General features: G+C 41.3%; 1 protein-coding gene across 1 annotated transcript in view; it reads left to right on the top strand.

Moving 5' to 3' along the window:
• Positions 1-284: 284 nt before the first annotated feature.
• Positions 285-22,241, top strand: part of col22a1 (collagen, type XXII, alpha 1) — a 44,620-nt gene continuing 22,663 nt past the window's right edge. Inside the window, exons 1-23 of the mRNA XM_079175713.1 lie at positions 285-414; positions 500-1,066; positions 4,754-4,834; positions 9,486-9,597; positions 9,925-10,048; positions 10,634-10,909; positions 11,054-11,134; positions 11,820-11,939; positions 12,052-12,096; positions 12,199-12,261; positions 12,480-12,518; positions 14,194-14,247; positions 14,358-14,411; positions 14,499-14,552; positions 14,890-14,943; positions 15,057-15,101; positions 16,698-16,751; positions 16,870-16,923; positions 17,353-17,388; positions 18,133-18,162; positions 18,396-18,449; positions 18,597-18,650; positions 21,712-21,765. Of these exons, the coding sequence (XP_079031839.1) occupies positions 324-414; positions 500-1,066; positions 4,754-4,834; positions 9,486-9,597; positions 9,925-10,048; positions 10,634-10,909; positions 11,054-11,134; positions 11,820-11,939; positions 12,052-12,096; positions 12,199-12,261; positions 12,480-12,518; positions 14,194-14,247; positions 14,358-14,411; positions 14,499-14,552; positions 14,890-14,943; positions 15,057-15,101; positions 16,698-16,751; positions 16,870-16,923; positions 17,353-17,388; positions 18,133-18,162; positions 18,396-18,449; positions 18,597-18,650; positions 21,712-21,765 (2,196 nt within the window). The 5' untranslated portion in view covers positions 285-323. The remainder of the gene's footprint in view (positions 415-499; positions 1,067-4,753; positions 4,835-9,485; positions 9,598-9,924; positions 10,049-10,633; positions 10,910-11,053; positions 11,135-11,819; positions 11,940-12,051; positions 12,097-12,198; positions 12,262-12,479; positions 12,519-14,193; positions 14,248-14,357; positions 14,412-14,498; positions 14,553-14,889; positions 14,944-15,056; positions 15,102-16,697; positions 16,752-16,869; positions 16,924-17,352; positions 17,389-18,132; positions 18,163-18,395; positions 18,450-18,596; positions 18,651-21,711; positions 21,766-22,241) is intronic.

Raw genomic sequence — 22,241 nt, 5'->3', positions numbered from 1 at the left:
CTCAATATAGAGATGTGGCAGCAGCCATTGTAGGAGGCCTCTTTTTTTTCTTTTTTTTTTACAGCAATCTCCCTGCACTACAGGAAGTACATCACCCACTTTGGTTTCACTGTTGGAGAGAAATGATCACAAATCCTGTTTGCCAAGCTGTCCCTTGGCAAACAGAATTTAGATATTCAAATATCTGAAAGGTCTGTTGTATATATTCAAAATAACTGACTGCAGTATCTTTTAGAAGAATAGTGAATTGTTGATGTTTCCATAGACTGAACAGCTTGATGGTGGTAATAAGCTAAACAAAACAGAACCAAACCAAGGCCGAGATGGAATTACGACTGGGATCTAGGATCACCTTGGTCTCGGTCATCCTGGCTTTGACTCTTTCCGGCGAGAGAGTGGAAGCTCAGAGGGCAGGTAAAACAATTAGATTGGACATTCCATTATAAAGAGCTCATGTTGACTGTATGTGACTAAATCCTCCTGTATTTTCTCATGGCAGGATGTAAAAATGTCCACTATGACTTGGCGTTTATCCTGGATACTTCTTCCAGTGTTGGAAAGGAGAATTTTGAGAAAATCAGGCAATGGGTGGTCAACATTGTCGAGTCTTTCGACGTGGCACCAGAAAAGACAAGAATAGCCGTGGTTCGCTACAGTGACAGACCCACCACCGAGTTCACCCTGGGTAAACACAGGACCCTGGAGGATGTGAAACGAGCTGCCCGCAACATACGCTACCTGGGAGGAAATACAATGACCGGGGATGCTATCAGCTACACCACCACCAACATCTTCACGGAGCAAAACGGAGCCAGGCCGACAGCCAGAGGCATTCAGAGGGTGGCCATCCTTCTCACAGACGGCCGAAGCCAGGATTATGTTCTGGAGCCCTCCAAGGCGGCTGCCAAAGCTGGCATCAGGATGTTTGCTGTGGGCATCGGGGAGGCGCTGAAGGTGGAGCTGGAAGAGATCGCGGCCGAGCCAAAGAATGCCCACGTCTTCCATGTGACAGACTTCAATGCCATTGACAAGATCAGAGGCAGGCTGAGGAGGAGGCTGTGCGAGAGTAAGTCAGCCATCGGGCTCAGAGCCAACACATCACTCACACTGCATGCCACATGGCTTCCGTTTGAAGCCTCACTTTGAAGAACCTGCCTCACCCTGAACGTGCACTTGATCAAATTATTCTTATTTTAACCTATAAGCGCTATATGGAGGAAAGACCCTAACCACATAACCCCACCCCAAACCACAAAGAGCTGCGGCACATGCATACAGTGTTATCATAGTTTCTCTCTAACTGAATATGAAGCATGTGAGGGGGCTGTTGCAAACATTGGCTTGTAGATTACAGTTTTCTAACCAAGACATTTCTGGGGGTTAGCTTTCTATTTGACTGCTGCTTTTGTGCAGAGGTGTTTAGCACTGGAAAGCCTGTCTTAAGCTAACCTCATTGTTTTTTTTCCTCCTAGTTTGCCGAGACAATCTTTCAACACATGCACACAGGCTTAGAAAGTATCTTACATAGCCAAATGAATTGGCTAAAATAAGCTCATAAATAGAGCTTTATGTTGTCCGGTAGCTGTGAGGAGAAGTGGAGAAATGTCTGTGCATGAATGTTTTCACTGAGAAGATGGATGCTTTGCACTCCAACACTTAAATTCCTGCCTAAAGTTAGCCAGACAGGAAAGAAAAGGATGCCATAAGTCATACCCACAAACTAAATACAAAAGAACGGAAAGACATGATTACATGGTTTAGTGCACAGATGAGCAAAGACAAACTCACAAATCTGACTTTTAATCTGGCTCTAAATTGTCATGTTTGGCAAGTCAAACATGAGATTCTTCTAAAGGAAGTTTTGATTCAGACTCTGAAACTTCTTTATTCTTTTTTAAGGATGTATCATCCTCATTTTGAAGCCAATGGCCTTTGACTTTGCTCAATATTGAATCTGTCAACTAATAATGTAGGTTATATATTATAAAACATGCTGTGCAATGCACCTTTTTAGAGCTCTGTAGAACTAACCAAGGTCTAAATTTACACAGACAGAAAGTTCCAATGTTTTCTTTCTGTAATCTCTAAAATCACCACAAGTGAGTCTCTAAGTATGTCAGTGGTCAGCACAACTGGCTCAGCGAGCAATGCAAGTTATTTTCACCCCGAAAATTATAGCTCTAATGTTCCATGTGGGTCCAGTGCAGCCTCTCCGATGTCCATGTTGAATGTTTTCACCTTTTAATCCGTAGGTTTAAAAATGGACTCTACTTATTATGTTCAGCACTGATTCATTAGAGCGTGTGTGGCCTCGCTTACCAACGCATTCGCTCACACACTTGACCCCAGTGACAGAGAACTCTATTATCAAAGCTCCTGTCCAACACCTGCAGTGTGTTTTAAAATATACAGCAGCCGTTATGATGACAGGTAGCATGGGTAATGGTAAGAATACAACATGTATCAGATCCTGCCTGCAAAAGAAAGTGGTGGTTGTTAAGTGTGGAATGCTCCAGCTTTTGCTTATGAATCTGTCTGAGACATCCATTTCCAAAGGCAGGTTTTACATTGCTTCCATACTCACAGACAGATTCCTAAATTATAGCTCCAGGGCCACGAGTGCAGGGAGTCGCTCAGCTTTAGCATGCTACGTCGCACGGCTGTGCAACAACACCGTCTTAAAAAAAGAGTGACGCACTTCCATTCATTCACAGAACGGTCATTCTTGGTAGACTTGCTGGCTTTATGAACAATAAAGACCAAGTATCTTTTCTGAGATCTTCAATTATCACTTTAAAAAGACTTAAAGACAGAAGAAAGAAAAAAAGGCTCCTTTATTAATGTCACTGATAGCAAACTGAAGACAGACACAAACTCTACGGCTGGAATTAGAGATGAATGTGAAACGGAGATAACCCCACTTGTAGAATTAGAGTATGCAAGTGCTGACAGTTGACATTAGCTGCTTGGATTTTCCTTTTAGGCATGGTCTGGGATTTGCATGGAACAGAAAAACAAGACATGTCAACAGCTGTGCTCATAAAGAACACCGCAAAGGTTAAAAGCCACTCCGATAGGGTGATTTTTATAGCTGTGATTAAGAAAATTGCAGGGTTTGATAGTAGAAGTTTGACAGATACTCGATCTTTTAGGGAAGTTGGAGTGTCTCACTGTGATATTTTCGGCCTCAGATAATATTTAGGGCTGACAGTGATGACACAGACAAATTGTTGGGCTGACATTAGGTCTAATTAGAAGTTTCTCTGAACAGATTGATTGCAAGCTAATGACAGGATACTGCTGTCATGCCTAATCAACAATGTGAAAATGTATCTTCCTGTGTGGGGATGGGTGAGGAGGTTCTATTCAAGTTCACCTTGTCAGTTGTAAAATGAATGCAGGGGACCAGATCAAAGTTATTTTAAACCAGACTGATGAGATTTGTCTTTCATTTGTGCAAATTCACCAATTAATTAGTGGGGATCGGACATTTCTTTCTGTCTCAGTCCTTAATTTAGATTGATAAATGGGATGTATTCTCAGATAAAAGCCTTACATGATCGAGGCGTAAAGGGTAAAGCTGCAGATAGTTTCGGGTTTTTTTTACCCAGATTTCTCACGACACTCAAATGAAATGTAGTCAATAGAAATTGTGTTCATCGTTCTCCAATTGTGCTCAAAATGAAGAATTGCATTCAAACATGACTTAGGGTCAGTGATCATGCTAGAAGCTCTTTAGGTTGATGCTAAAAACATGCACGCTAACTTGCTCTCGATGACGATGCTAAGATGCTCATGTGGCCGGTATAATGTTTACCATGTTCACCTTCTAAATGTAGCATAATAGCATGCTAGCAGTTGGTTAGTAGCACTAAACATAAGGTACAGCTGAGGCAGATGGAATGCCATTTGTTTTGCAGGTGTTTGGTCATAAAACAAAGAATAGGACAGTTAAATGTGAAACTGATTATCGTGCTAGATGAAAACTGATAGTTGTTGAAATGTATCCCGGGGGAGAATATGGTTGTCTGTACCAAATTTCATGACAATCCCTGCAATAGTTTCTATCTGGACCATAGTGGTGAACCCACCAATTGACACTGCCACCCAGCCATGCTGCTAACGCGTCTAAGATTTCGGCAGCAACCTCGACTCACCACCTCCGAGTTTGTTGTTTTTGTGTAATTTAGGTGAACCGACCCTATTAAAATGTCAATCTCTCCAATGTTTACATCCAATAAACTGAACAGGATCCACATATGCGCTCTTGAGCAGGGAAGCTGGCATCTTGACACAGATAGAAAATACCCCTCCTGCCAATAAAAACGTAAACTGAGTGTATTGCCTTCCTCAATGTCATCACCATGACTGAAATATGTGTGTGTGTGGCAATATAAAACTGTTACTGCTCCCTGAGCCTATGGAGGTGCCTCATGCTCATGTAGAACCACACACTCTGCAGACTTCAAACAGGAGAGATTAAGGACAGTCTGTCTGCACTGGTGCTCCAAAGATCACATATCAGTCCAGAGACTGTGTTCCAATGAGATCACCATTTCCTAAAACAATCCAACAATCCACACCTTTTTCATCTGACGCCTCCATAAAGTATCAGAATGACTGCTTCCTGTCACGTGGTTAGATTTCGAAAAAAAGGATGGCTACCAATAAAAGTCACTTGCCTAACCTCCCAGAAGATCATTGTATCCTGATTCACAGCATGTCTAACTGAACTGTTGTCCTCTCTCCTCAGATGTCTTGTGTCCAAACATGAAGGTTCAACCTGATCGGTTTAAGCCCAACAGCACCAGTTATGGTCTTGAAGAGGTTCCAGGTATGTGCAAACTGCTGCTTTTTATAACGGCGACATGCAGCGCTGGCAATACTTGTCCACCACAAAGTCAGTTTCTCAAAGCATTTGGCAGACTTGAATTTACACACATTTTCCCCACTAGTCACAGCTTATCATTTTGCAAACTAATGCTGCTGTGTTTCAGATGTATTTTGTCTAAAGTATACAGCAGCCATTTCCATGATATGAAAATCATTCTGTTGGCCCTACAAACTTGCTTGAACTGTTTAATCAATCGCACCAACAAGTTGGTCCCAAAGTCCCATTTTGGGAAATAGGCCTTTCCGCTTTCTTGCTGAGAAAAGCTCACTCATTAACAGAGAAATATCTTGTTTTTTAAAGTTTCAAAAGTTTCGAAACATCGAGCTACTTAGCTCTGCTTCACATTTATTATGCAGACATGATCCTGTCAGCAAGGAAGCTAATAAGCCTATTTCCCAAAATGTCAAACTATTCCTTTTAGGTGGGAAAACTTGCAAAACACACCATGTTCCTTTAAATGCAGCTGTGATTTTCATGTTCAGCTGGTGAACTAGTCGTCTATCAAGTAAAGCGCATTACTAGTCCCCCACCATTTGATGTTTTGATTTCATAAATTCCAAACCGTTGTGGTAAAGGTTTCTGAGAACTCTTGCATAGTGTTTAACCAGAAAGGTCGGATGTTGTTATAAGAGTGTCTTTTGGGGGATCTGAGTTCCTGTCTGCGTCTCCCACCCACATCCATCACACTAAGAGAGAAAACAGATGCACTGGCATGACTGTTTGGACTCCTGCTATGTTGAACTTCATGCAAAGAGATGTCAGAGTAGTGTAAGCTGTGTTTTAGAAAGTTTGACTCAATTTGTCTGGCATTTACCTGATAATCTGTGAGAACTGATACGGCGTCTTTCATAGCAAATTGCCGACATTTTGTTGATGGACTCTTTTTGTGCCAGTATTCAGTTATTTTTTGTGTTTAAGAAACGTAGTGTTGTCTGGCTATAAAGGTCCCTATAAAACATTTAAACGGTCCGAAACCCGGACCGATGAAATTCTTGAAGCATCATTATATTATGATGGAAGTGGACATTCCTGTAACAAATACAATATAATATAATAAGGAATAATGAACATGTATCCACAAATCGAACAATCCATCCATTTGGTTTACCCACCCATCATTTTCAGTGTTGTTGGGGTTGGATCCTATCCCAGCATGCACTGGATGAGAGGCAGGGTACAGCCCGGACAAGTCACCTGCCCAAAACAAGCACATTCATTGCTGGTATTTCTAATGTATCTAACATGAACGTTTTCATTTTGAGGGAGGAAACAAGAGCACTTGGAGGAAATCCATTTAGACATAATATGCAAACTCCACACAGACGCGAGTTTGCTATAAGCCTGCTGTACCAACCACTGAGCCAAAACAAGCAAAACAAAACAAAAGATAATTTGGCAAGATAATGAATCGTCTTCTTATTGTATTGTGTCAATCTATTGCATAGCTATACATCTATACTGTATCAATGGAAGTTTAAAACAGAAGCAGTTTGGAGTAAAAGAAAAGAAAAAGCAGTCGTCCTAAAGTGTGGTAGAATGGTATGAAGTATCACGGAGCATATGATAGAAATACTCAAGTATATTACAAGTATATCACTGTCAGTGTTGCACCCGCTGGTAGAAAGCTTCAAGTCTGATGTCATAACCTGACACATTCAAAGCTAAATGTTGCTTCTTGTTAAAGTAGCTTGTTGGTCAAAGTTAAAGAACAGCTAATCCTGTGTGTTTTGGAAGAGACATTTTATCAGATGATTGCCATTGGGCAAGTGCTAATTATGCTAATTATGGCTGTTCCTCTAAACTGCACAGGAATTAGTACAAACTTTAGATAAATCACTAAAAAACCACTGTTTCCTGACACCGATGTACCACTTTGTCGCATGTGCTGTAAGCACTCTAATTGGAATAAATCATTCGGGCTGTATTTTGTTTGTCGTTCGGATCCAAGTCTTGTTCCACTGGGAAATTAGATGAGCAAATATTTTCTCATAACCAAAAGCTAACATAAATATAATGTACACTACACCGATTTATATTTATTTTACATTTATCTACCAGCACGACAAATGCACTGGTGCTGCCTAAGAGCTAATATAATCATTTAAAATCCTTAGCTACTGTCACGGTGTAACTTTAGACGTGGATTTCTATATTATAATGGTTCTCACAGAGAACCACCAAGAGAACATGAAGAGGCCACAGCAGGTCCCAGCAGCTAAAATATATATTTTCAGTTTACTATTGACAGTTGTGTCGTAGTCACATCTCAGAGCCTGAACCTGCATTGGGCCTTCACTCTGAGGCCTGAAGCTCCCTGACATGACAAAGATGTCCGGGGTTTTCCCAAAATGCTACAAGTCTGTAACTGTGGCCTCACTTAAAGACATACATTGTCAAACTTATTTGAGTAAAGTGCTCTTCTTTCAAATTGTGGGGAAGCACATAGAGAACCTGTCTACATACAGAGAAGTACAAGACAGTGTTTTTCTTTACAACAAGCTGAAAGCTCCCACTTATAATTACCCAACAATTGTCCTACTGTGGTGCAGAGAGTATAACTCTCCGTGAGGAATATCAAGACAATTTTGCCGCTGATTACGATTTGACAGCCAAGAGACCTGCGGTTTGAGTCAGACTTGTGTTTATCATGGGCTGTCTTGTCTGACCCCTCAGGGTACTGAGCGCACACAGGAGGCTGCACAGCGTCTTTGCGGCTCATGTGCTCACGATCTACTGCACAACCGCTGCCATCTGCTCTGATCAAAAGAATGCTGTGTGTATGCGTTTGCCTTTTCCCAGTCAGTGAACTCATCTGGCTTCTCCCGCAGAACACCCCCATTGGTCGTTTTTTTGGCCGTCCAAAATAACTTTTTGGGGGTTGATTATATGCTATCCACTGCCAGTCCAAATTACAGCCCTGTGCTGAGATGGCCCCGTGACAGCCACAGAAACGACGCGGTGAGCGACTGTGCACGACGCAAGCGTGGTGACAAAGAGAGTCGAGGCTCACAGCTGCACGGCTTCCTCGGAGCAAACCCTTCAGCGAGCACCGACGAGCAGCAAAACATCCCTTAGTATAGCATCACCAAGGCTCAAGTCGCTTGACCTGTTCGCTTCCCAAATTATTACCACCGGTCATTGTAGAAATGCTAGAATCCTGCTCTGTTTAAAAAAATAAGCCAATCCCTTTCAAACCAGGTTTCGTTTTAGCTGCATGTGTTTAGCCTGAGATGTGTTTTTACAAGTATAAGTGTGTCAATTGGTTTTTAACATAGTAAAACCTAAAGATCACACAGGTACCATAAGAGAACATAGCTACGATAATAGGTCTGACACACTCAGATCATGCTAGTTCTCCTTCGTGAGTTCATAGATTTAGTCTTCAAACAGGTGATAATGCTATACAAACAATGCTGCCGATAACATAAAAGAACATGAAATAAAAATAAAAGTAACTGCACTTTTATTTAATAAGGGACAAGATCCTAAAAGACAAAATTCACATTTATTCTTTAATCTTCAACGGGTTGTCGTGCATTTGAGACAAAGCAGAGACGGCACCATCTACTGACCAGATGTGGAAGCTGTCAAAGATGCAAGTGTATTAAATGGCATCTAAAATAAATGGAGGTGTATGAAAAATGTCCCCCAAAACAGGTTTTGTTCATGTACGAAAGTCTCCCTCCTGTGGTGAGTGCGTAATAATCTGTTATCTCTGACAGTTCATCTCAGACACTGCACTGACAAACTGTAGCTGAGACAGATGACTGACCCATTCAGTTATTCGGTCTGTTATGATGGCTCTTGTTTTTAAGGTTATTTTTTACTCTGTTGCTAATGACACACGGGCAGCCTGTGTGTCTTACCACCTGTTTCAGGGCTATTTCTAATGACTCCCGCTAAGCTTTTGCCAGACTCTCACATTACCACCTTAATGTTTCCGTTTCCTCTTCGGAAGATTAGCGCACTGGTGCTAATATTCCCAACGGAAACCTGACTTCTCATAGATTTCCTTTCATTACTGAGGCCATGCAGGAATATGTTGAGGCTGTTGTCCTCATCCTGTCTGCTCACTAATGGCACAGTCTGCTCGTCGCACACCAACATTTCAGCTTTCAGTGAGATCTGCTGGACAAACTGGCTGCATTAGTGCTGTACAAGCTATCGTCCTGCTGGCATTGCCATAGCTACAGCGCTTTGTTTGTTGTACAAGGGAGTGTCCTTTCCAAACCACCTAAATATGACCTGTGGTTACACCACTTCAAATCACACGCTGCAGGGCAACACACACACACACTCGAGAGACTCGTACGCAGACCTTAACAGAGAGCTTTTTCCTCTGGCAACAAATCAAACAAATGTTGAATTGCCAACAAATGGCTCTATTTTCCAGTTATTCAGTGATTTTGATCTTCCTCCAAAATAGTCACAAACACAGTGGCTGCAGGGTGTGGTGGGACTGACCCAATTAAACCCCAGCACCCAAGAAATCTGACAAAGTCCTAACTCAACCTCCAGACTTAAGAGCCCCATGTGTGCTTGTTTATTTGTGTCTTGAGTCCAACTGGGCTATTTTACTGTGTTGCTGCAGGGTTCAACCTCATGGAGCACTTCAACGTGAGAGATATTCTGGGAACCACAGATGACGAAGGTCAAAGTTCTTACGTTCGCCTTGGCACCATGCCCATTGTACAGCAAACAGAGTAAGTGACCACTCTGTTGTATTGCAAACAATAAGCTGTACATTGTCTTCTAAATATTTTCAAAGATGTGATTTAAAGTGATGGACTGAAAAACCTGTCAGGGAACACGAAACTGTATAGAAATATTTAGTTCTTTATAAGAACAAAGCCATGTCACTCTGCTTAGGAGAGACGGAACAGTATATATAGACACAAAGGTTACTAGGTGAAACATAGACACTATGTTTCATTATGAGTTTGTACATTAAAGTCTAAACTGTAACTCTGTGTCTAAGTAAAATAAAGCACCGTTTATACAAGCTATAACAATGTGCTTTTATTCTGCAGGGACGTGTTTCCTCAAGGGTTGCCAGATGAATATGCCTTTGTGACGACATTCAAATTCAGGAAAACCTCAAGACGTGAAGATTGGTACCTCTGGCAGGTCTTTGACAAATATGGAATCCCACAGGTGGGTCGGCCGAATGTAAATAGTAATAAATGTGACTATAACTGCCTGTGTGGCTGCATTTAACCAATTACAATGTCAACTCAGAATAGGCTGAGCTCACCGACTATCCAGATCCTTCTTAAAACATTGACCTTAAAACATGAACACATCGTATTAACTTCTGTCAAGACGGATTCACGGATTATTTACTTTCATAGTTGACTCCACAGACAACAAGTTTTCTTTCTGTCCTACATTCAAAATGATAAATATCAGTAATAGTACTCATTATGCAGATATATTATAATTATTGATGAATGAAGGGATACATTTTAATATTGCATCTGTTAACGGTGGGGCTAATTTTAATCACTTTATATGCTGCTGGGTAGCTTGTGAATTTCCCCATGGGGATCACTAAATACTTATCTTAAGCTATAATAATACATATAATCATCATAATGTATCGGTTTGGATTAAATGGAAATATTTAAATAAAGTACAAGTTCCTCAAAATGTCTTTAGTGGGTACCCTCCATCCCTGAACCTGTCTGCCTGTATCGTTCAGCTCCTGTCGTTAACATTGTCCTGCCTCTGTCCTGTCAGGTGTCCATCCGCCTGGACGGTGAGAACAAGGCGGTGGAGTACAATGCTGTCGGCCTGACAAAAGACGCTGTCAGAGCTGTGTTCAAGAACCCTGAAGTTGACAACCTGTTTGACCGCAACTGGCACAAGATTGCCCTCAGCGTGGAGGCCAAGTCTGTGTCTCTGTACCTGGACTGCAAACACATCCAGACTCTGCCCATTGAAGACAGGGAGGACATCGACATCCAGGGGAAGACAGTGATTGGGAAGAGGCTGTATGACAGTGTGCCAATTGATGTGAGTCTTTGCCCCCATATGTGTGCTTGTTTACGACACTCCTATAGTGAAATGAAGCTTTGTGAGAGGTTGTAATAGATTTTTAATTTCCCAATGACCTCCACGTTGATAATTTCATCAATTGTCTGTCTGTTTCTGGTGCAGTTTGACCTCCAGAGGATGATGATTTACTGTGATTCCAAGCATGCAGAGCTGGAAACCTGCTGTGATATACCCAATGGACCTGTGAGTATTTTCGTCAGTGTCTAAAAGTAGATGTAACTACAGGTTTAACAGAGGAAGCTGCCTTGTCTTTAGGTCAAGCTAGTTTCTAATTTAAAGCAGTTAGATTTTTAGCTGGAAAACAATTAGATAGGTTAACATGAACTTACTGTTTCTGGCTTTGTTACTTTCTATAGCTGACATACAACCAGGCTCATTCTGTACAGCAACGAAATACTACTATTGTATTTCACTACTTTAAGTCTTTATGCTAAGCTAAGCTAATGGCTACAGTAAAATAAGCTTAATGCTAATCCAAGCCCCTAAGAGGAGCACCGGGCTTTGTATTTACAACTTCCGGGTCCATCATGTGATGCCTAAAAAGACTTTCCCCATAGACTCACACTGGGAAAGAAATGATGGCCTTTCGGTCAAGCACGAGATCGAGGCTTGACCGAAGGCCGGGGTTAAAAGAAACGCTTGTGCGCTTGCTCTATAGGCCCATGGATGCCAGAAGATCTGAGAACTTTCAATGAACGCTGGCCCCATATCAAACTGCTTTAACTTTAAAAAAGCAATCAGCAACTTTAGTGACATCACCTGAAAGCCTATTGTTGTTATTGTTTAATGCTCATCACACAGTCCTGACACCACTTAATGCTATTTTTTGGTTTGACCATAACTTTTGCCATACGTTTAATAATTTCAGTGCCCGAAGAAAGTTGTTACGGAGGCCCCCCCGATTGAAATCCCGGCTCCAACACCGACTACTGGGGAGCAACAGAGAGGCCCTCAACTGAACTGTTCCACGTGCCCTGCAGGAGAAACGGTAAAGCCCCCTGATTCCACCAGACTTTATCCCTGTCTATTATGTTCACAGATGAGTGGGAATCCTTTCTTAAATGGCTTTCGAAAGACTTCTGTATTTTCATTTCTCACAGGGAGCGATCGGTGCGCCCGGCGTGGCAGGTCCTAAGGGTGGAAAGGTCATCTACAATTTAAGCTTTTAAGTTCTAGTTTGTGTGCAACAAAAGCTTCCAGTTTTCATTGCAGAGTGGTTTGTTTATTTTGTGAACTTACGTTTTTAGGGTGACACTGGCCTTAAGGGCGCCATCGGAGCTCAAGGAATCAGAGGAGAAAAAGGAGAAACTGTATGAAAAATTAAAGTGTGCACATTTACAAGCGTGATTTTCCATTTAATGGAGAGATGATAGCTAATTGATTTTCAGCACATCATGTTGTAATGACTTTCTGTAGATATACTATGATACACATTTCATTTATTTCAGATTGCATGCCTTCCAGCTATTATCTCTGCTTTTCTTCCCGCCTCGAGAATAATTAATCCTTATCGATTAATTATTTGCAGGGCAAAGTAGTCTCTGTCAGAGGTGACAGAGGTGAGAAGGTAAGTACACCTGCTCTTCCTGATGCTGCATGTTTGTCTCCGTGCATATTTTATATGCATGTACATCTTGGACACAATTTTGTAATTTCTCCCTCTATTTTCTATTTTACATCTTTCTTTTATCCTCTCTTTCACTTTATGTTTTTCTTCCATTTGGTAGTTTATATATATTTGTATTACTTTGACTCTTTTTTTTGTCAGGGAGCGTGTAGGAAAATGCTCAAACAGCTGTGATTGTCAGAATTAGAGGACAGGTTACCACAGAGGATATGTAGAAGAGAGGGCAGGCCTACGCAGATGCCCACCAAGTCTGTTAAAATCACAGCCTCTGTGCTGCCTGGCACTGCCAGCTGGAAGTCTCACCGTATAATTTATTCCTTGAGACAAAATCCTCAGTATGCATCATTCAAGCTGTCCAGAGAGGGACACTTAAAATGGCCCCAAGAGGTCTGGAAGCTGAGACGTGGTCTTCTCACTTGTGTTATCTACTTTGGTTGTGATAGTTGTAAAAATCTGTAATTATTTTGGATAATACAGGTTTATGTAAAGTGTTTTAAAAAGCCAGTGGGGAGCTGTTAAGCGTTATTTTAATGTCAGTAAAGCAGTCAGACAGACAGCAGTACTCATTTCGTGATAAATAGATTTTCATCTTGTTGTTCTTGCTGCTGGAAACCCTGCTGGTTTGATAAAACTGCATTAAATCAACCGTTTAATGCAGCATATCTCTGTTGCTTTTCCTATGTCTTACTTTCTGCATGAGCATCTGTCTTCCTTTCCTCCCGGAGAAGGCTGCAATTTGTTGTCGCAAAACTTTTCTAAAGCTGATGCGAAAACATGACGTAAGGCGACTCCGAGCAGCGGTTGAAAGCGGCTGCGTCGGTCATCGAGTCGCATCGGGTGAAAGTGAATTCATGCGGCTTTGATTGCTTCCAATTGCATCTTTAGCCGACAATAACGGGCAATTCCCCGCGTAGCGGTGTTGTTGTAGATAATCTTCTTCGTTATATGGGGCAGCGGAGCGGGGACCTTTCTCCTCGTCTCTGCGATGCATGAAATGACGTACGTTAAAATGATAAAAGCTCCTAAAATAATTAAAGGGCGACCTTCTGCGACTTGTAAAGTGGTTTATGAAGCAGAGGGAAGTCTTGCGGCGGGCAAGACCTCGTGCTTGCTGTGTAATTGAACTGCTATTACTTTTCACTCAGTCCAGCCTTCGAATTCCAAGGGAGCCCTTGACATAGCTTATGACATCAGTGTTCAAACCAAAAGTGCAACACTGTGAAGCCAATGGAAAGAGTCTTTGGTTGGACGTGTGACCAGACCATAGTGGGTCTTGGTGGAGGTGATGACAGCTGTTAGCACATTCCGGCTCCCAAACATTTACTCTAAAGTTTCTGTGTGTATCTTGTCGTGTGTAACTCTTTGTGTTCTGTGTGGTATTAACGCCCGTCTTTTGTCCAAATGTATGTATCACTGTTCAAATAATGAAATCCATTAATTCCTCTCGAACGTTTGTTCCACATTAACCCTCCGGCCATCATGCACTAAACCACGTTCTGCGATGCTACCAGGTTGATGTTCTGACAGCACGCCATCGTCTCCTGTGTTTACCGGCCATCCTGCATGCTTACGTTTGACAGAGCAGTCAAAGTAAATACTTGCCTTCTGTTCACAGGGTGATACAGGCAGGATAGGGTTGACAGGTGCTCCTGGACAAAAAGGAGAGAAGGTGTGGCACTTGTGAACCCGGACATGTGGCGGATTTCTTTAATATCTTCGAATCTAAAAAAGTTCACACACTCTTCTGGTATTCATTTTGTGTTTCCCATCGTCTGACAGGGACTTGGTGGTGTGCCAGGCATCGATGGCTTATCTGGAGACAAAGGAGACAAAGTAAGTCATAAATGTTTTGATATTTCAGTCAGGGTTTGCACAACTTGTGCTAATATGTGTGTTTTAATTTTCTCTCTCTGTATATAGGGTGTAGCAGGACTGGCTGGTGGTACAGGGCTGCCAGGTCAAGCTGGACAAAAGGTGTGTGAATGTGGTCTTCCCAGTTGATGCAGAGGGGAAAAAAAGGTTATGTTTAGTCATTCTGTTATTGGCACTGATCTCAGAGACACACTTGTTCTGTTTAATGGGCGTACTTTCATTTTTCTGGACAATTACCTCTCAGCCCGTTATGGATTTCCTGTGAAAGAGGGGGCAGTTTGGTTCACTGGGTTGACTAGGTTCCGAGTTCATCAGTTGCATTTCTTACATTGATTCACCTCTGACTCAGCAGTCTAAAGTATGTCACTGCAACACTGTTGGAAAGAGTGCCAAGTCTAAAAAAACTCCCGCTAACAGAATGTCGCTCAATTTATTTTAGGGAATTCAAGGGGATGAAGGAGCTTCTGGCACCCCAGGTCCAAAAGGTGTCTCTGTGAGTATGATCTGAACGCACCTCACCGAGTGAAGATCTGATATTGATAGATTATCAAATATATATTCTTTTATGAATGAATTATATTATAATGTTGCTGCATTTTGCTGTAGGGTGAATCGGGTGTAAAAGGAGAAAAGGGAACTTCGGGAACCCGGGTAAGTACTACTGCACTACGTTCTTTGATATAAATAAATCAAAAGTGACCGATCACACATACTGCAGCTGATAGGGCTTCAGCGTCTTGCTCAAAAGCACTTGAAAAAAAATAGTAGTTGCTGGATTACACATTTATTTGTACTGTCCATGTTTTACCAGCATGTCCCAGGATTTGAACCATGTATGTTAGCTTGAACCTGTACAGAATAAAAACCCTGACCACAGGGTTAACTTCTGAGAGAGACGATTCTTCTCAAGAGGAGCAGAGAACTGAGGGGAGTAATCGTGCAAACAGATGTGGCTTCCTTGATTCACTCTCCACACTTCCTGTCTGGGATCCTGTGGGGGCGTTTGGCTATAATGCAGCTCATTCAGGCCCACTGAAGCTTTGTTGATGTCTGAAGTTTCCTCCGAGCTGCTAACACCTCCCTTCTTTAGCCATCGCGATGACGTTAGAATGCGAGTCAGACTTCTAATACATCCGTGAAAGGGTTCTTTCCCAGCATCTCAATGATCTCCCGACGGAAGCTTTCAAGATGTTTTTGTGATCAATATTTCAGTGATACTAGGCTACAAGCAACGCATTGAGTATAAGGACATGAGAAACAGTTGAATTACTTTTGTGTCATGCTGAGATGCCAACTTTAACAAGGGGCCTGTATAACGCAGTAAACATGGACTAATTCCTTTGCCATATGGCACATGAGGATGTGCAGCAAGTTCTACGCATACTGAAGCTCCGTTCAAACATGCTGATGCCAGGTTTAGAGCCGTCTGTCAGCCAGCCAGCCAGTCAGTCAGTCAGTAAGCAATATCCTGTAGTTGACAACTGGAAAAGTACTTGTCTCAGTAAAGCGATTAAGGGAATAGGTGGCTGAGAGGAGGCACCTGGGGTTGAAGTCATGGCAATGTTTGATGACTGAAAACACAACTATCTTCCGGATGGTTATGCTGCTGGCCCGTCGCTCCACCACTTAGGACCAGACGGAAATATCTTAACTGAACGGATTACCGTGGAATTCCGTACGGATGTAATGGAGCCCCTTTGTGGTGGTGACTTTGGTGATCTGCTGACGTGCAACACCAGGAGGTCAAGGTTTTCACGTATCCGTTGGAACTGATATATATACTCAGGCAGCAACCCCCCATGTCTGAAAAGTGAGGCCAATGCGAAAGTATACTTAAACTTGCATTGTGTCTTCTGGCCAATAAGGGGGCGGCTCCTCTGGTTGCAAAAATAAGTCATATTGCATAGAAGTCTATGAGAAAATGACTCTACCTCTCACTTGATTTATTACCTCAGTAAACATTGTGAACATGAGTTTATGGTCTCAGTCTCCAGTCTTCTTCAACACAGCATGATGTTCATTTAGTAAATTATGGTCTCATTCACAAACTTCTTTGCAGGCATTGGGTGTTTGGATTAGCAAATATCAAAGTTGTAATTGCTGTGATTATAGATACTTAAAGACACTTGTTTAATATCAGAGGAGAATATAACTGGCATGTACCTATATAACCAGAATTAACTCTTATATCATCTTCAACAGTTAGCAGCACGTTATTAATGCTTTTCCTCTACTCTTTCATTTAAGGGTGAGCCAGGTCTCGATGGATTTCCCGGCAAACCTGGTGTTTCTGGGAAAGATGTAAGTCCTTATCCTCTATTTAAGATCCTGCAGTTACGAGCAGACCACAGATATTAATCTGCGACATATTTGGTGAGTCACCTTTGTATTAATGAAGCTTTTGTCTGAAATTGATAAGGGTCTGAGAGGACTGGTTGGTATACCCGGGCCCAGCGGAAATAATGGCATCAAGGTATGTTCGCCCTCCTTTGCTATATGCAAAAAAAAACACCAGCTTTTCAAGCTACTGTCTGTTCTCTCCAGACATTCCTCCGTCTCCTCTGTGCCCACTCGTTTGTCTGAGAAAATGCAATGCGTTGAGTTCATTTGTCTGTCTGTAATTACGGGCTTTGATGAATCTTCCAGCGGAGCACACGTGCTTACACCACACCCATGTGCGTGCACACGGACGCACGCATACACGTATATGCACAGCAAGTTTCCCATGGCTCCTTACCCACAAGTTTCACTTTCCTTTAGGCCTACAATAAGTACACACGTGTCATCTCATAAATTATGGTTGTTGCCGTATCATTACCATATTGCCGTAGGTGCCTTATCCTGAAAGTCTCTTGATTCTAATAACGGGGTTTTCATCTTTCTTGTGTGAACTACGTCACAGGGGGAGAGAGGCCTTCGCGGATTACCTGGGGATGTGGTAAGTACCAGAAATAGACCAAAAGGATAAAGAATTACAGGCTTGTTTAGAGATGAAGAACATAATGGAGGGATGGAGTTAGAAAGACACACGGCACATGATTATTACTGAAGTCTAACCAGGTGATCATGGGCGAGATGGACCTGCTGACCTTGTTCTTTAAGCACATCTAGAGGGAGCACTGACAGACAGAACAATTAGTTTAACTGATAAGTTGATTGACAGGCAGGTATTTTGATATTGGATCAGTCATTTATGTCATTATCAAGCAATTATGACAGAAATGTTCTGGTTGAAATGAGCTCCTTAAGGATGCTTTTCTTGGATGAATGATTGTAAACATAATTACTCGGATAAAACAACCAATTTGAATACTTCTTCTGTAAAGCGATGGGCTGTTTCTTCTTTTTTTTTTTTACTATTTTCTGATATTGTAAAGATAAAAACAATTCATCAAAAAATAGTGAGCAGATTATTTGATAATGAAATAAAATCATCAGTTGCAGCCCTATGAAGCACAGAGAAACCCGTCGCTCCAATATGTGCGTTTTCTTTAAAAGGGAAAATACTTTGACAGAAGAAGCAATTATCTTTTCTCCATGAAGCCACAGAGGATTTGTTTGTACAAATACCGTTAGTGGGAGATGAGGGTTGCCAGTTATACTCTCTATGGCCTCAACGCTTCAATCTGTCAATGATTTGATTCAAAAACTATTATTTGTTTATCTTATCTTTTAATTTCAGTTTCAAAAAGAAGGTCTACTGGGTGATAAGGTGAGTAATCGTTCAGTAATCAAATGATTTATCATGTTCTTTAACAGGAATGTAAAGATTCAAAGATAACTAAATACACCACTATGAACACAAATGAACACGCTACCATTGTGTACCATGCTGTGAAGGATTTGTCATCTGAAAACGTTCAACCATATAAACTGTAACTTTAATCTCAAATAGCAATAGAAGTGATATCATGTAACATGTGTATTGTGTTTGACCTGTTTCAGGGAGATTCTGGACCTTCTGGGCCTCCAGGGCCCGAGGGCCCCCAGGGGCCTCAAGTAAGGATCATGATTTATTACTTCCTCTTTCCTGCAGTTTGGTGCTTTGTTGCGGTGGAAAAGCCACCTGTTCAGTTGTAGTGCCGAGCAGTTCATGAAAATGCCAGTCGTGCTGTATGAGTTGTATCTGATCATCTCGTTCCTCAGGGGCCTCCGGGTCTACAGGGACTTCCTGGGGAACCTGGAGAGTTCGGCCAGAGGGTAAGAATCTCATTTTTTATGGAAGACTATCATTTCTTCTCCTCATTTCTTCATCATTTCGGTACTTAGTACGTGAAGATGCTCAACAAAGTACATCATGTTTAAATACCTACACATGTGTTTCTGGCTTCAGAGGACTGAGTTCATCTCTTTATTTCTCAGACGCAAAACTGCTCTGGAGGAAGAATGAATCTTATTGGTTGAGTTATATCACAGGGCAAAAGGAGTGCGAGTGGCAATCCATCCTCCTTCCTTTTTATTTATGCACCGTGCATTTACGATTTAAGCAAATTACGGCAAATCTGAACTTTGACGAAACCATTAACTTGAACCATGAACTTTGCAAGACTCCTTTTTAGGGACTTTTCGTGATGTGACTCAGTCTGCATGCAAATCACGCCCCGTTTCTAGGATGACAGACCTTCACACCAACCATGGCTCAGCCCCACATACTTGTGAAGCAGACAGAATCTGTCTGAAAACCTGACAGGAGGCTCAATTCCTTGCAAGAAAGTTCCCTACCCTACATTTAAAGTAGCTTCCTCCTCTTTTATCTCCTGCCTTTTTCTACATTTCCCCATGATTATGATGTAAAATGACACATTTATTTCATTATTTTATGATCACTGAATTAAACCTTTTCTCCTAAAATTACATTTATGTAAGACTGAATTATTACATTCCAAGACAACATTTAAAGAAGCATGTTTACCAACATAATAAATAAACGTTATTAATAAATGTCTTGAATATACAGACATTCAGTTGGATAAAGATATTTGTGTGGCTTAATAAAACTTAAAAACAAGACGTATCCCCGATCTGTCAGTAACCTTAAAGGTGTGTAGGATTTGGCGGCCTCTAGTGGTGAGAACTAAGGTGGACCACACGGAAATGTGGAACCGTGAATGGCCCTATTTTAGAGCGTTCTGGGATACTGTAGAAACATTGGGGGGTGCCTCCGTGAAGAGGACCCGCTACGTAGTTTTAAACATTCATTCTCAACACAACAATTCTTATTTCCAGGGTGATTATACACTAAAGAAAACATACTTATGTATAGTTTATTCCCTTTCAATACAACCTAAATGCTACACACTGTTCTTTAACCAAAAGGCCTTTGTTGTCTAAACTGAACCACAACCAGGACTCAGGATGCAATAATGTTTCCCATCAAAATATAACTAAACAAGCACAGTATACACACGCAATTTAATGGAGACGGGTTGGCATCAAAAGTGAATTTCTTTGTAATCTTGAGAAAATGTTAACTTTTTCTTGCAATACAATGACTATTTTTGTGATCACAAGAAACTAAACCTTATGATGTTTAACAAAACAATAAAGCTGTGATAAGGAGATAAACCAAAATGATCGAAATGTTGTCATGCATTGCATCTTATTAAGATCACGAGTTTGGACTAAAATGAGATGACTTTGCCTCCAGAGAAGCTCTTGTTACTCTAATCTACAGTAATTGGAAGTTTACACTGTGCTCCCATGACTGTATTTATCATATTATATTGTAATATTATTGGAAGTCCCGCTGAAGCATTTTCTCAGCCTCGTGGATGCTTTCCAAGTGAACCCTAAAGTAAAGAATACAGATAGTGATGAGCTTGACCTATTTTCTTCAGGTTTATGGTTGTTGCACCTCATCTGAAGCTGCACCGGTAGAGAGTGTGAGTGGGGGGGGTGGGGAGGCTGAGAGCGGTGATAATAGGGTGGTCTCCACTCCTGCCAGCACTGATAGAGTTGGCTGTATGGTTGAGTTGCTATAGATTGAGCCACTTTCACCTCCACTCTAGCAAAGCTCTCATCAGTCGTGTGTGTGTCACCGCTGCTGAGGCCTTTTTATATTCACCTCTATCCTGATACGACAGCTGAGGGCAGCCGGAGTCGGACTGTGAATGTGAAGGACGGCACCAAGGAACATTATACAGAAACACATACTAAACAGCAACTTCTGTGGACATTCATGTGGAAATGTGACAGGAATGCAAGTGAACAACTTCCACAGACAGAATTTGTTCATTTAGCTTTGTTGTCCACTTCAACTACATTGTTAAAAGAAAATAACCAATAACTATATATTTCTGATTAATATCCAGGGGACACTAAAAAGTGATGCACACGTCTAATTACATCGATTTGAATTTCCAGCTAAAAAACTAAAGGCTAACGATAGATCAACAGCAGATATTTACAAGAATCAAGAATCATGACGTCACGATGTTAAAATAAAGCAAAACAAAGTAACTAACGTGTGTCACGTTTTAGTGTCCCCTGGAAACGAGCGTTTCTGTATTTGTTTGTGTAACGCTATCTGTATTTGCAGCGTGTGAGCATGTGTTGTCATATTGGTGAAGATGTTTAGACGTGCTTGTGTTTTGTCAGTTAGTTTGCGTTTTCTTAATTTGCAGTGCATTGAGTGCTACCGTGTTAACCGTTAGCTTCATCAGGCGACTCTTTCTCCATTATGACTGAATTAACCTGCGACCACACTTATGAGGAATAACTTCATCAATATGAATATATATTTGTTTGTGTTTTTATCAACAGCTAGGGGGAAAAAAATCTGTTTTGTATGTCATGACATTTTTTATATATTAAAATGAATCCAGATATGTCAATCTAGTGTTAATTCATATTGACCATAGTTATTGTGTTTTGACTTTGCTGACAGCGTTAACTACACTTCAAACTAAATAACCATCTTATCATTTGTCTCTTAACATTCATGTATGTTCTGTGTACCAGCCTCGAGGTCTAAATGCTGCTTCAAAGCTCGCTCCTTCCTGCCAAACTGTTGGAGAAAGCCGGAATCTTAGTGGAGTAATGTTGGGTTTTAAAAATACAGCAATTGGCCAAAACACAATGAAACTATGGGAGTTTTATTTTTAAAACCCTTTTGTTGCTAAACCTCCCAACATGGAACAAAACAAACACATTGGTCATGACCCCAGCATCCACAGTCTTATTGGCCTTGGAAACAGATAATGTTTTGCATTGAATGTCTTTTTAATTTAGTTTTTAATATAATTTAAATGTTGTCTTTCAGGGAAAGAAAGGTGAAAGTGGATTGCCTGGAGTGGACGGCCTTCCTGGATCCCCTGTAAGGACAATTTCAGTTTCATGACCAGCACAATGTACATATGTGTAAGACTTTAATGACAATTGAGGAGATTTAATTTGGCATTTTAATTGTGTCGGCTGCTCAATGTTTTATGTGATTCACAATTTGCTCTCTCAAAGGTGTCCTCACTGTTTGTTTTGACAGCTGAAAGAAAAACAAGTTAGATCTAAACCAACATTTTACGTCGATTACTTTGCCAAACTTCTCCCTGGAGCGAAATAGAAACACAGTACACCTGTCTTCAAGTGCTGTTCAAGGTTGAATGAGCTGTAAACAGTGCTGTAATACCCCCCTCTAGTGGCTGCTCACTGGTACTGATGCACACTGGCTCTTGAAAGTACATATGAGTAGAATTCATGGGGGAAATGTTTGTTTTCAACTTACATGGCAAGAAAACAATCAAAATATATTGCTTGAAAAAAGTATAGATACCTTCAAAAGCCCACATTATTCTA

The sequence above is a fragment of the Pholis gunnellus genome, assembly GCF_910591455.1.
Source record: "Pholis gunnellus genome assembly, chromosome: 16".
Lineage (NCBI taxonomy): Eukaryota > Metazoa > Chordata > Actinopteri > Perciformes > Pholidae > Pholis > Pholis gunnellus.
This window is presented reverse-complemented; position numbering and strand designations above follow the sequence as displayed.